This window comes from Penicilliopsis zonata, assembly GCF_001890105.1.
Source record: "Penicilliopsis zonata CBS 506.65 unplaced genomic scaffold ASPZOscaffold_8, whole genome shotgun sequence".
Taxonomy (NCBI): domain Eukaryota; kingdom Fungi; phylum Ascomycota; class Eurotiomycetes; order Eurotiales; family Aspergillaceae; genus Penicilliopsis; species Penicilliopsis zonata.
Window position 1 is genome coordinate 954,649 of NW_019208918.1, and position 12,834 is coordinate 967,482.

At 52.5% G+C, this 12,834-nt stretch overlaps 5 protein-coding genes across 5 annotated transcripts; 3 read left to right on the plus strand and 2 right to left on the minus strand.

Moving 5' to 3' along the window:
- Positions 1-586: 586 nt before the first annotated feature.
- ASPZODRAFT_167274 (hypothetical protein) lies at positions 587-3,545 on the plus strand (the record flags this gene model as incomplete). The annotated part of the gene is made up of 5 exons (XM_022726818.1): positions 587-837; positions 938-1,680; positions 1,750-2,013; positions 2,072-2,839; positions 2,903-3,545. The coding sequence occupies exons 1-5, from the start codon at positions 829-831 to the stop codon at positions 3,543-3,545; spliced, it is 2,427 nt and encodes an 808-aa protein (XP_022580794.1). The 5' UTR covers positions 587-828.
- Positions 3,546-3,669: 124 nt separating this feature from the next.
- Positions 3,670-3,903, minus strand: ASPZODRAFT_67490 (hypothetical protein; the record flags this gene model as incomplete). Its single annotated transcript, XM_022729462.1, has 2 exons — positions 3,670-3,725; positions 3,777-3,903. 2 exons carry the CDS (start codon positions 3,901-3,903, stop codon positions 3,670-3,672), a joined length of 183 nt encoding a protein of 60 aa, XP_022580795.1.
- Positions 3,904-5,575: 1,672 nt separating this feature from the next.
- ASPZODRAFT_67553 (hypothetical protein) lies at positions 5,576-10,800 on the plus strand (the record flags this gene model as incomplete). The annotated part of the gene is made up of 2 exons (XM_022729472.1): positions 5,576-7,730; positions 7,829-10,800. 2 exons carry the CDS (start codon positions 5,576-5,578, stop codon positions 10,798-10,800), a joined length of 5,127 nt encoding a protein of 1,708 aa, XP_022580796.1.
- ASPZODRAFT_2094681 (hypothetical protein) lies at positions 10,664-11,229 on the minus strand. The gene has a single exon (XM_022727700.1). The coding sequence runs from the start codon at positions 11,162-11,164 to the stop codon at positions 10,862-10,864; it is 303 nt and encodes a 100-aa protein (XP_022580797.1). The 5' UTR covers positions 11,165-11,229; the 3' UTR covers positions 10,664-10,861.
- Positions 11,230-11,316: 87 nt separating this feature from the next.
- On the plus strand, positions 11,317-12,799 carry ASPZODRAFT_133317 (hypothetical protein). The gene is made up of 3 exons (XM_022723242.1): positions 11,317-11,706; positions 11,786-12,102; positions 12,149-12,799. The coding sequence occupies exons 1-3, from the start codon at positions 11,607-11,609 to the stop codon at positions 12,575-12,577; spliced, it is 846 nt and encodes a 281-aa protein (XP_022580798.1). The 5' UTR covers positions 11,317-11,606; the 3' UTR covers positions 12,578-12,799.
- The last annotated feature ends 35 nt before the right edge of the window (positions 12,800-12,834 follow it).

Here is a 12,834-nt window from a genome sequence, read left to right on the forward strand (position 1 = left end):
TATCTATCGAGGTACCCGGGTGAATCACCCAGGCTAGACACTTGGCTGCAGCAGAACGAACGAGAGACGACAGCGCAAAGAGTGACACAAATCGAGGATGACAGAGTCGTCGTCGGTTCACATTCTTTGGTATCCATGCCGGTGAGAGGGTCCAGATTGTCGGTCTGCAGGGCTGCCTGTCCCATCACTGATGATTCGAGTCAAAACTGAACGAGTACCGGGTGAAACCCCGCGGATACGCAAACAATAGGCAGTGATTGTTGAACAGGAATACAGGGAAATGAGACAAGAGAAAATGAACAAAGAAGATCATGAATGAAATAAATTTTTGGAAGAAAAAGAAAATAAAAAAATTGACTCGTCAAATGTCAATAAGCACTGCGGTTTTTTTTTTTTTTTTTTTTTTTCTCTCTCTGCTGCGCCCGTGGCATGCACACTTGCCCCCCCTCCCAAGCTGCTGCGCCCTCAGTTCACCTGCCCCTCCCCAGACGGGCGAGACGGATTTCTGCTGGTGTGTAGGGAGCGATTAGCCATCTCTTTTGCTAGCTGGGTGTCGCTACTTTGAGCCCCCGAACACGTTATTGTTGTTGTTGTTGTTGTTGTTGTTGGGGCCGTCGAGAGCAGACAGAGACAGCGGTGCTGGGGTGTGGCTCTTGTAAGAATCACAGTGAGAGGTGTGTTGCTCTAGAATACCCGAGAGAAACATGGATTTATTCTTTTTATCGTTATGGTTCTGTGTTTGTTAGAATTCTCTCCTGCCCATATTGATCGACAGTCAGACAGCCTTCGATATACGGAGTATCGGACCCTTCCATACGGTGATCGAGAATGAGTAATGTGAGCCGGCCATAGAACCTTTTCTTTCCTTTTTTCTTTCTATATATTGGTCATCTGGACCTTTGGTTGAATTCCTCTGTTCTGACGTTCCACTCTACAGGTTCGATCTAGCAAAAATGCCTGGGACAATCCCCGAGAGACGGTGCTTCAGGGCATCACGGCCGTGGACATGGAGGCCCGTCCCCTCCTCGACCCCCCTACAGGCTCGGAGCCCGATTTCGCACTGGAAGACTCGTCGTCGCTGCTTGGGCTGCCGCTCGGGCTGTCGCTCGGGTCGGATTCTGCCTTTCTCGCCCACTTGGGTCCATGGCCGCAGTATCAACAGAACAACCTATCGCTCTCCCAGGGGTCGTCAAACCACCACCCGCTCTCACGTCTGACGCAGAAGCAGGAAGTTTGGTGTCCACTGCAGGTGACCGGGGTCCCGGTGCTGGCTCCTCCATCTGCGCTTGGAGTGCAGCAGCCACCATCAACAAACGGGTTGGGCGACACGCCGAATCCCAGCTACCCTCACCAGTATGATTATCGCAGTCCGTGTTCGGAAGCGGATAGCCATTACACGGGCTTCGCGCATTCTGACTCCGGATATGGTAGCCGGAGCTGTGCGACGCGCTCGGTCGTGACGGTCCCTTATGCGGTCGATTGCACCTCTAGCCCCTCGTGGGCATGTCCCGAGAACGAAGAGGGAGAGATCTCTGTCGACCGAGCGGCTTCTCACATTCCCCAATCTGTGACAGACGCTACGGACCGGCTTGAGTCCTCACCGCCGTACGTCGGACACTTCGTCATTACTTGTGGGTATCCTAGCTGTTCTTGGACAGGCAAGTGCAAATCGGATCTGAAGTATGCTAGACGGAAACCCTAACCCTGAGTTCTGGAAGAGAAGAGCCAGTCTACTGACAACGCGCGCAGGAAGCATGAAGCCAGACATAAGAAGCCCTTCAAGTGCGATGAGCCGGGCTGTAGCCGGAAAGAAGGCTTCGGGACGATCAACGATCTGGCACGGCACAAGAAATGTGTTCACAAGCAAGAGCCAGAGCGCGGCCCAAAGTGCATGTTCAAATGCTTTGGAGATAGTTGCCCGCGGCGTGACAAGCAGTGGCCGCGGTTGGATAACTTTAAGCAACACCTCGCCCGGATGCATGATACGGAAGACGCCACCGAGCTCGTTCGAAGGTAGGTGATTTTGTGCCATCATCCATGCCTATCGATATAATGCCTATTTCATCGTTAGGTCGAATGAATGGTATGACGGCCTGATCAAACCCCCGTCGCCTTATTCTGTCGCCAATTGTCTCGGTCAAGAAGATGCCACCACCACCACCACCACCACCACCACCACCACCACACCGCGGTGCGCCTCGTATCAAGAATCCAATTATACAGCCTTTACGAACCAAGACATGGGTTGTCTCTCTACTTCTAATATTCCTGCTCATACCACCACTGTTCTATCTGAGAATCCCGCCCAAGATCCACTCCATACCTTGCTTTCCGATTCGAGTGAGGAATACACGATACTTCAGGAGCCAGCTGCCATTGCTACTTCTCAACAAGTTGAGCTGTCGGTGCTCGGTACGCTCGAGCTGCCTTCGTCTATGGAGCACGGGAAGCCCGTCGTCGTAGAACGGACTCGACATCCGCATCAGAATCCACGTCCATATCACCAGGTGGACGACAGCAAAAAGGTCAAAGATCCGATAGCCGGATTAGCGACGAATGTGATTGAAGCGTTGGGCAAGAGCATAGGCGGGAATCTTCGAGGGAAACTTCCACACGCAGATAATGACGAAGCTAGTGCAGACAACAGCTCGGAGTTAACTGGCAAGAAGAGGGAGCTGCTTCGGAGGATTCTGTCCGCAGCTTTGGAACAACTGTCAGAGATCGTTGAACCTGGCCCGTCGATACTGGAGGGCGAGTCTGTCAAAACCGACTGGGTCAAAAAGGATTGGTTGCAATGCGAGTATTGCTCGAAACGGATCCGCCGGCATTGTGAGATGAAGTATGTGACCTCTTGACTATCACCAAGGGAAAAAATTGTTCAATCTGACTGATTCTGAAATAGGAAACACAGGAAACGACACGAACGGCCGTACGGATGTACGTTTCCACACTGTGACAAGGAATTCGGCAGCAAAGCCGACTGGAAACGACACGAGAGCTCGCAGCATTCCCACGAACTAACATGGCCGTGCACGCTGCCTGGCCCAATCGAGGAAACAATGCAATGGGGGGAAGCCTTCGATCGGCCGGAGGCCAAGAACAATGGGCAGTCGCAGTACTGGTGCGGCTTCTGCCGCCAGACCATCATGCTGGAGAGCAACGACTTGAACGAGCGATTCGATCATATCGAGATCGAGCATTTCCGGAAGGGCCAACGGATTCGCGAGTGGGTGCATAAGCATGGGAGCGACGGCGCAGTGAACCAGACCCGGAACCGTGACGAGGCCGATGTCGACGTCGACGTCGACGTCGACGACCGGCATAGTGGATCCCCATTTGAGAGCGGTCCGTCGGGACCTGACGAGGATGCTTGCCCGGTGAGAAAGCGCAAGCCCGACCCGTCGCAGGTGCAAGAGGGATGTTATCCGGACAACAAGCGGCGGCGGGGGGATGAGACAAGCTACACCAATCTCCCGGAATCCATTTATGCCGTCTGTCGGGGCTGTGAGCGAGACGTCGACGAAGCAATGGGCGGGATGGAATGATAGCCATAGTCTCTCTTGATATGATTAATGATTACTACCAGTAGTGTTCTACAGCCTGGTATGGAGTCAAGTGTTGTTTTAATGTAGTATACAAAGTGGTATGGAGTGAGCTAGGTATCTAAGATTATTTCTTGATCCCAGCCAACTCCCTCGCCTTTGCCTCCAGGATCTCCACCTCTTCTATAGCATGTTAGACGGTGTTTTCAAGTCAAACAGAGGCAAGCAACGTACTATTTTTCTCCACCTTGGACTCGTCCATCTCCAACTTCAACCACGTCCAGTAGATGACCTGGTACGTGAAGATCGCGCCGAGGAAGACCTTTGCAAAGGGCCTTACGAAGGGTTTATACCCATTCATCTAAAAAGTCAGAATCTATATACTCATATATACATATATATATATATATATATACAAATATATGTGTATACTTACACCCTGACGAAAAGAAGAAGGCTGGTCCGCCGCATTGAGACGGGAAAAGGATGAAAAAGAAAGAGAATTGCGCGGGATGTGTGAGACAGGATAGAGGAGCGGACGATGCATTGTTTGGTTGCTGGGTAGCTCAGCTCCCTGGGTAGTTGCCTAATGCCTGATCTGATACCTGGAGACAAACGATGGAAAGTTGAGGATGGGCGGGAGGAGAGGAAGGAGGTGCTTAGTCATTTCTGAGTCATGCGGGTTGGATGTCCGTTTATTAGAGGTAGTACCTCAGGAAGTTTCTACGGACTGATAGATATCTGTACGACCTACATGGTGTTTTGTTATTATGGACAATATACTTGTGTAGGTTATAGTAAATGATAAATGATAATTATAAATAGTCTGTCTAGTCTGGCTTATCTTTCTATACTCAAACCACTACTGATGATAGTACGGACTACGGAGTATATATACTGTAACAGGTGTATCCATTCAGCCTCTTATTTTAATATTATAATACACTATTGATTCTCATCCCTAGTAGAGACACCAAAAGACTACCTAGTACTGCTGTTGAATAGCTGGACAGTACTATGTTATACCGAATAGAGCAGCAGCTGACTCAGCACCGGGGAGGAGCCAAAGGCCGATAAGCTTATGGGGTCTTTCGATCCTGTCCACGCTAGTCGGTGCCTGAGAATGATGCAAGGAAGCATGGGCAAGATCATGGAAGACGGCCAGAGGAGCAGGAAAAGGAGTTTAATCTGGGAAGCAGATGAGGGGTGGAGGGGAGTGGAACCCCCTCCCTCTAAGAGAAAAGCAGACGTCTCCATCTCCATTGAATTCATGTATTGTACAAGACACACATTCACCAGGTGGTAAGAGAGTGAATAAGTACCTAGTATTGTTGAGAGTGGCTTTCATTCACAAGAGGTAATTGGGAAGATGGCGCTGGGCCAGGCTCTGATTGGCGAAAGCGGTGAATGCTGCACGTGCACACCGCCTTGGGTCAGTGGCTCAGCGTGTGGCTGGTGCCTCAGGCCCAGGGACTGTGGCTGGGGCAGGCCCGTAAGTTAACGCGAGTCCTTCCGCTTCACCTGCTGCTTTGCGCTTGTCTCTTGTGTTTGGCGCCTGGGAATCTCTCTCCTGTCTTCTTCCCACGTTCGCTGATTCCTTCACGCTCCCCTGGCTGTCTCACCTGCTCAGCTCTGCCCTGCCCAAACAGACACCCTTCTCTCCGTCTGTGTCTTATCGCCTCGAGTCGAACCTGGTCGTGGACGCGTCTCAAGTCTCGGCCGGCTCCCGTTGATCGACCCCCCCGACGGGCTGGTAGCGCTTGCACGCTTTGTACACGACTGGTTGATTGTTGATCAAGTCATATCTATTTATCATTTTTTTTAAAGAAAGAAATTTTTACTTAACGGGCGTCAAGGGGGAAATTGGGTCGATGAAGTTGTGAGAGGCTGCTTGGGGGGTCTATACCTGTTTTGACTCGTTTTGTTCAGGGTTCAAGGGCAACTGTGAGTACCGATTACCTCACCGGATTGAACAGTGGCCTTTTGTCGATTTTCTCGGACTGACTTTCTATTGTTCCCATTTAGGAGTCGATATGGCCCGCTTCAAACGGACCCTCGAAGAGGTAGCCAACAAGTCCGACTCCGATGACGACGATTACGATGACCGCGCCGCGCGCTCCGCCCGACACACTGCCTCCAAATCCAAGTCGAAGAAGACTAAGCAGCCGGCCAAGAAGCGCAGGCGTCACGATTCTGACGATGATGATATCGTGTCCGACGACGACGACCTGCTGAGTGAGGATGATGACTTTCTCCAGGACTCGGAATTCGAAGATGAAAACGCAGAGAGGAATGCACGGGGGACTGTCCGTCGACGCGCCGCTACCAATATACCGATCTACAACGATGGTGATTCCAGCAACGTGGAAGAGGAACCTAGCAACGACGACGATGGGGATGAGTTACGAGAGGATGTCTCGCCAAGGAAGAGGCAGAGCACCGTGATTAAACTGAAGATCGGTCACGGCCTGGGACGCCAGCCTCCCGCCTCCAGTCCGTCTGAAGCTGCCCGCCCCGGCCGTCGCATGACTCGGCGCACAAGAGACCCTTCGGCAGAGATCTATGCCTTAACAAATTCGGGTCGGCACGTGCAGACGGTTGAAGGAGGAACGCATAGCCCGGAGACTCATGCCAATCGTCGCCTTGGAAGAGGGAGTCGAGATATCAAGACCACGATCGCCGAGACGGAAACAGAGGAGGTGCAGACGAACCTAGACGAGGAGCAGGCGATGGAGATTACCACAGAGATAAAGGCTTCGCAGCTGGAGATCCTGGAGAGCGCACAGGGCAGTTTCGACGACAGCGGTGTCATCGCCGAGATGAACAAACTGGACGCCGACATGTTAGATCCAGCAGGGTTCATTCCGGAATCCGAAAACGGCGATGTGAAAGAAGACGCAGAAGAAGAAGAAGAAGACGATGATGATGACGATGATGAAGCACCCATATCTAGGAGAAGAGGCAGGGCTACTCGAAATCAGCTAGATGCCGAGGAGGCCGAAGAGGCGGGAGAGCAAGAGATAGAAAAACCGGATGGCGAGGAGGTAGAAGAGGAAGAAGGGGAAGATGGCGTATCCCGTCTGCGCCGCTCCAGCCGCAAACAACCGCCCAAAAGTTCCCAGCGCAAAGGAAAAGACGACGAGGACTTTGAACCGGAAGAAGAGGAATCCAACGACGACGATCTATCTGTATCCGATAAGTCCAACGCCTCCCCTCGGAAAGACAGCCATTCGCGTGATGAAGAGGAAGACAGCACGTCCGGGCGACGTCCTGGCCTCCGTAAACGCAAGTCTCAGTCCCGTGGACAGTCAGAAGCTCGAGTAGATATTGCAGACGAACTGGCCGAGGAGCTGGAAGACTTGAGGTCAGACCGGCCTCGCCGGCGTGTGCAGCCGGAAATCATCTACGAGAAACCTCGTCGCAGCCGCAAGGACGTCGATTATAGAATCCTTCGCCCGGATCTCATGTTTCCAATCGAGGAAGCGGAGAACGAGGTTGCCGAGTCGCCCTCGCGTCGCGGTAGAGGAGGTGGAGGCGGCGGTGGTGTTTGGCAACGCACCTTATTTCCAACATCTGGCCCCTTTGGCGGCGGCGGTCCTGCAGCGATTCTGGCCCCTCCTGGCGCACACATGACAACTGGGGGTGTGGATAGTGATAGCAGTGATGATGAGGGCATGCAGCACCCCAAGGCACACGGAGCAGGGCTTGTATCTGGCCCCGGTCTCTCGGTAGCAGGCCAAACCCACAATGCCGATCCTGTCCAGGGTCTCTCGGGGACCCCGGCCAACCTGGGCAAGATCAAAGACCGCCAGGCGCTTGCCGATGCGGACCCGTTAGGTGTTGACATGAACGTGAACTTCGACAGTGTCGGAGGGTTACAGGGTCATATCGACCAACTCAAGGAAATGGTCTCGCTGCCTCTTCTCTACCCGGAAATCTTTCAGCGTTTCCACATCGTACCACCACGAGGTGTCTTGTTCCATGGCCCTCCTGGAACGGGAAAAACCCTGTTGGCTCGTGCCCTTGCGAACAGTGTTAGCTCCGAGGGCCGCAAAGTGACCTTCTATATGCGAAAGGGCGCCGATGCTCTGAGCAAGTGGGTTGGTGAAGCCGAGAGACAGCTTCGGCTCCTGTTTGAAGAAGCCCGCAAGACACAGCCCAGTATCATCTTTTTTGATGAAATAGACGGTAAGTACTTGTGCATTTACTTCTTTCTTTTTCTTTTTTTTTTTTTTTAAAAAAAAAAAATCGGCTTTCAACTAATCAATGCATCATCATCTATCCAGGCCTCGCACCAGTCCGATCAAGTAAACAGGAGCAGATCCATGCTTCCATCGTGTCAACCTTACTAGCATTGATGGATGGTATGGATGGACGAGGCCAAGTCATTGTCATCGGTGCCACCAACCGACCCGATTCTATCGATCCTGCCCTTCGTCGCCCCGGTCGTTTCGATCGCGAGTTCTACTTCTCATTACCAAATACCGAAGCCCGTCGCGCTATTCTCGACATCCACACCAAGGGCTGGGATCCCCCGCTGCCTGGTGAGATCAAGGATGAGCTGGCGGAGATCACCAAGGGGTATGGAGGTGCCGATCTCCGCGCCCTGTGTACAGAAGCTGCCCTGAATGCCGTTCAAAGGAGGTATCCTCAAATCTACAAGTCGGATAAAAAGCTCCTTATCGACCCCAAAATGATCCACGTCACACCCAAAGACTTTATGCTGGCCATCAAGAAGATGGTACCGTCGTCTGAACGTGCAACCTCTTCTGGCGCTTCTCCGCTGCCTAGCTCTGTGGAGCCCCTGCTCCGTGGACCTTTAGTGGAGATTGAACGACAGCTGTCTGAAATTTTGCCGCGAAGGAAAAGACTAACAGCCCTGGAGGAAGCGCAGTATGAGGAGCCCGAGGGTCATGGTGGCAGCTTCAAGCACGAGCGGATGCAGCAGGACTTTGAGCGGTCAAGGGTCTTTCGCCCGAGGATGCTGATCGAGGGTCAGCAAGGCATGGGCCAGCAGTATCTGGCGGCCGCCCTATTGCATCACTTTGAGGGTCTCCACGTCCAAGCGTTTGACTTACCCACCTTGCTCAGCGATTCGACTCGATCCCCCGAGGCCACTGTCATTCAGCTCTTCGCCGAAGTCAAGAGGCATAAACCCAGCGTCATCTACATTCCCAATATCCACACATGGTTCGAGACGGTGGGCCCGGCCGTGATATCGACTTTCATGGGCTTGCTGCGCTCAGTGCCTCCCACCGACCCGGTACTGCTCTTGGGTGTCTTGGAATCCACAGACGAAGACACGGATACCGGCTTTATCAAGAGCTTGTTCGGGTACTCCAAGAGGAATGTCTACGGCCTGAAGTCGCCGGACGGCACTGCACGCCATGCATTCTTCGCGAAGCTTATTGAATACATCAAGACTTCCCCGGTAGATTTCCCCGACCCGGACAACCGCAAGAAGAGGCAGCTCGAGGCCTTGGAAGTTGCGCCGCCACCCGCCACGAAACCGACTACTCTCACAAAGGAACAGCTGAAAGCCCAGAAGCGGAAGGATCGACAGACACTGAACTTGCTGAAGATTCGGATCCAGCCCATCATGGACCAGATCAAGAAGTACAAGAGGTTCCGTACCGGTGTTGTGGATGAGTCTCAGATCAGGTATCTGTGGGATGACGAAGACCCCAACATCGTGACCAGCGATCTCCCGATTGAGCAGCGGACCACGTTCCGGCCATTCGAGAAGGCATACGATAAACACGGAGTCCTTGGTCTCCGCGAGACGGTGTCCGGAAAGTTCTACTACAACATGGAAATCGTCACCATCGAGAAACGGCTTTCCAATGGCTGGTACAAGAGGCCAAGTGATTTCCTGGCCGACATCAAGCGCCTGGCAAAGGATGCCAAACAGACGGGTGATCAGGAGCGTATCCTGCGTGCAAACGAATTGCTCTCTAACGTTGAAGTCGATATTACCACCATTGAGCAGACAGAGCCGGCGCTGGTTGCGGAATGCGAAAATGTCTATCTTCGAGAACTTGAGCGTGAAAAGGCACTCGCCGAGCGCACGAAACCGGCAGATGACGACGATAACAATACCGTCGGCGCCCCGGCGGGAGGAGGCAACGTCCCTCACGGGAATACAGAATCAGCCGTGACGTCCGGTCCGGTTGTCCTAGGAGAATCGTTCCCTGCGCGGCCAGTGACGCCCTCGCGCGATCGTCCTTCCCAGAGCTTACAGGCAAATGGTTATTATCATGGTCCCGGTGGCGGCTCGGATCTCAACGACCTCAGCACCCATGTTGCGACTAGCAACGGCTCCCATGCCGACGGTGAAGGGGACACGTACATGGCCAACTCCGAAGACATCTCAGGTCTCCGAGACACCCAAAATGACTCGTTCGGACCCTCTGCGCAACCCAAACCCGCCTACTCGCACACCGCGCCCTCACAGCAGATCCGGCGAGAGTCGGGCATTTCGAACCTTTCACAAAAGGGGCCGATGACACCCATGGCTCCCGGATCGCAGCCAAACGACTACACGAATGAGGCCTCGACGACGCAGACCACATCTGACAAAAAATCGTCCGAGAATTCTACCCTGCACTTCCACACCCAGAGTCCCGTGGCGGGTCATGGGCTAAGGAACGAATTCCCCGATCTGACCCAGTATCCCGATCGCGTGTCGCAGGAGGAGCATCTGCCGGATACCCAACAAGGAGGGAGTAGTCAGCCGTCTCCGAAGCTGCGGGACTTTCACCACACGGAACTGCCGTATTCGCAGTCTTCTACTGCCCCGAATGGAGGTGGTGGTAGCCAGTCGCAGGCTAGACCGCAGTCGCAGCCACAACCTCCAGTCCCATTGTTTGATGCTCACTCCACCCACGCGTCTCACTTGCCTGCCAATCTGCAGCCGTTGCTGAATGATGACGAAGATGATGACGAGGGAAGCCTGCCAGAACACAAGCTTGTTGTGGATGCCCAATACATCGAGGACCTTCATGAGCAGCTGACCCGGCGGACGAGTGGATGCACTGTCGAGCAGCTGGAGCAGATCAACACAAGCCTGATGGACTACATCTGGCAGATGCGCAGCGAGTGGAACCGCACGAGCGTCGCCTCTGGCGTCATCGACACCTTCAACGAGGTCTTCGAAGACATGCTCTCTATCCAAGAGGTCGGCCCCATCAGCCAACAAACACAGGAGCAACTACGACGGGCCAATGTGCCCATGCACTCCTTGCTTGAAAGCCGCTAATCGGGGCTATTCTCACCCTTCTCTTTCTTTCTTCTTCTTTTTGTCTTTGTTATTCTTCTCTTTACGTGATAACTGGTTGGGATGGATGTAGGGACATCTTTTTCAAGGCGAATACCGAAAGCTCTTGTAACGAATCGACGGCGGGTTCCTGATATTGGACAGTTCTATTTTCTTCTTCTTCTTCTTCTTCTTCTTCTTCTTTCCCCTCCTTTCCTCCTCGTGTGTTTAGTTTTAAAGACAGCATTTCCTGCAGAGTCCCTCGGAGTGTGGCCGTTTCGTCTTTTGTTGGCATCTTCCTTGTTCTTTTCCCTCTTGATTTTTTTTGATCATGTTCCTGAGCTGTCTTGTTGATGGAGCGATGCATTATAATAATTGATAAATCAAATCTGTCAATAGTCTTGTCTTATTAAATAAGCATTTAGTTGGAGATAATTTGTATTTCTATCTAGTAGGTGAATGTTTATGTACCGAACATGTGACATGTGGATTGATTGTTGGACCTCCAACCTGGCCTTTCCAGAACGTCCGTTCCACCCCCCTTCTTCAGACTGGACATTCTATCTGACTGCCGCTCGTTGACCTGTTTTTTTCTTTCGTAATTTATTCCTTTCACGGAGACCCGTTTCTCTCCTCGATTTTTTCCCTTCCGGTCTGTCAGTGGGGGGTTTATCTTTGACGAGAGAGAGAGAATGCTCTTTGTCCGCAACAACTGAACTTGGGAATTTCCTCCACACGACACATACGGAGTTATTTACACCTACATCTACGCTTACTCCTACACTTTAATAAACACGAATTCTATCGCCATGGTGGACTGGCTGAGTCTCGCCGTTCCGCTCGCCTATCTAGGTGTTCTGATCGGTTCGCTGGCGACCTTTTCGTCTCTGTACCGCAAGCGCAAAGCCCGTACGTTCCCCTTGATTTCAATCAAAAGTGACAGTATATATGTATATGTATATACTAACCAAGCTATTCTGGTTTATAGAAAAATCCCTCTCCCTCGAACCATGGTTCCCCGCACACCTCCAACGCGACGTCTATTTCTCTCTCCTCCACCTGGACCCGGCTGCATCATCGTCGTCAACGAAGGAGAAGAAGGCCCCCGCCGTCCCGGAGACAGTGCTCAAGGCTGCTCTGATGAGGCGCGCCACGGAGGATATCCGCCGGGTCATGGCCCTGCGCACACAGAAGCAGGCCCTGGCGATGCTGTTGCAACGCGGGAGCGTCGGCGATGATCTGTGGCAACGGTTCCAGAGGGCCGAGAAAGAGATGGAGGAGGAGGTTCGCGAGGTTGTTGCCGAGGTGAGTTTGGGATTCCCCTTTCTAGGTGTTTATACTAATTTCTCAGGCCAACACATACACACCCAACTGGGGACAAACAATCTTCCAATCTGCAAATGAGATGTTGAACAACATTGGATTCCGCAAGCGCATGGAGGTGCATCAGATCAAGCTGCAGGAGGAGAAGGACTGGTGGGCCAAGAAGAGAGCGACTGCCCAGGAGGAACTGATGAGGGAATTGGACGATGAAAAGGCCTCTGCTTCCAAACCCGCCGCCGAGTCGAAGCCCGCAGCCACAGCCACAGCCACACCTACGACCACAGAAACAACCACTGACAAAACCGCAACGACTCCTGCCGCACCCATTTCCGTGGCTGGCAGCGACGATGATGCCGTCCTTGTCGAGGCAGAGGAACAACAGCAACAAGCTACGGAAACCGGGTCAGCCCCGGGTACGCCTTCGGGGGGTAAAAAGAAGAAGAAGGGCAAGAAATGAGCAACGCAGATCACCTGTATAACTGTTCCTTTTACGAATCTTGATAGAAATTACAAAATAATCCAGTCTTCACTGAGATTAGGAGCGGTCATTTCTCTTCTAAGATTTCTACATAGCTGTCATACGAGTATTCTAGCTGAGTATTCTAAACGAGCCATCGATTAAGAGAGAGGTAGGTGTATCTATGTAACTATTCACTGGTCTAATATACAGTCACTCAACCCAATAAGCACACTTGTTGCAACGCCATTTACATG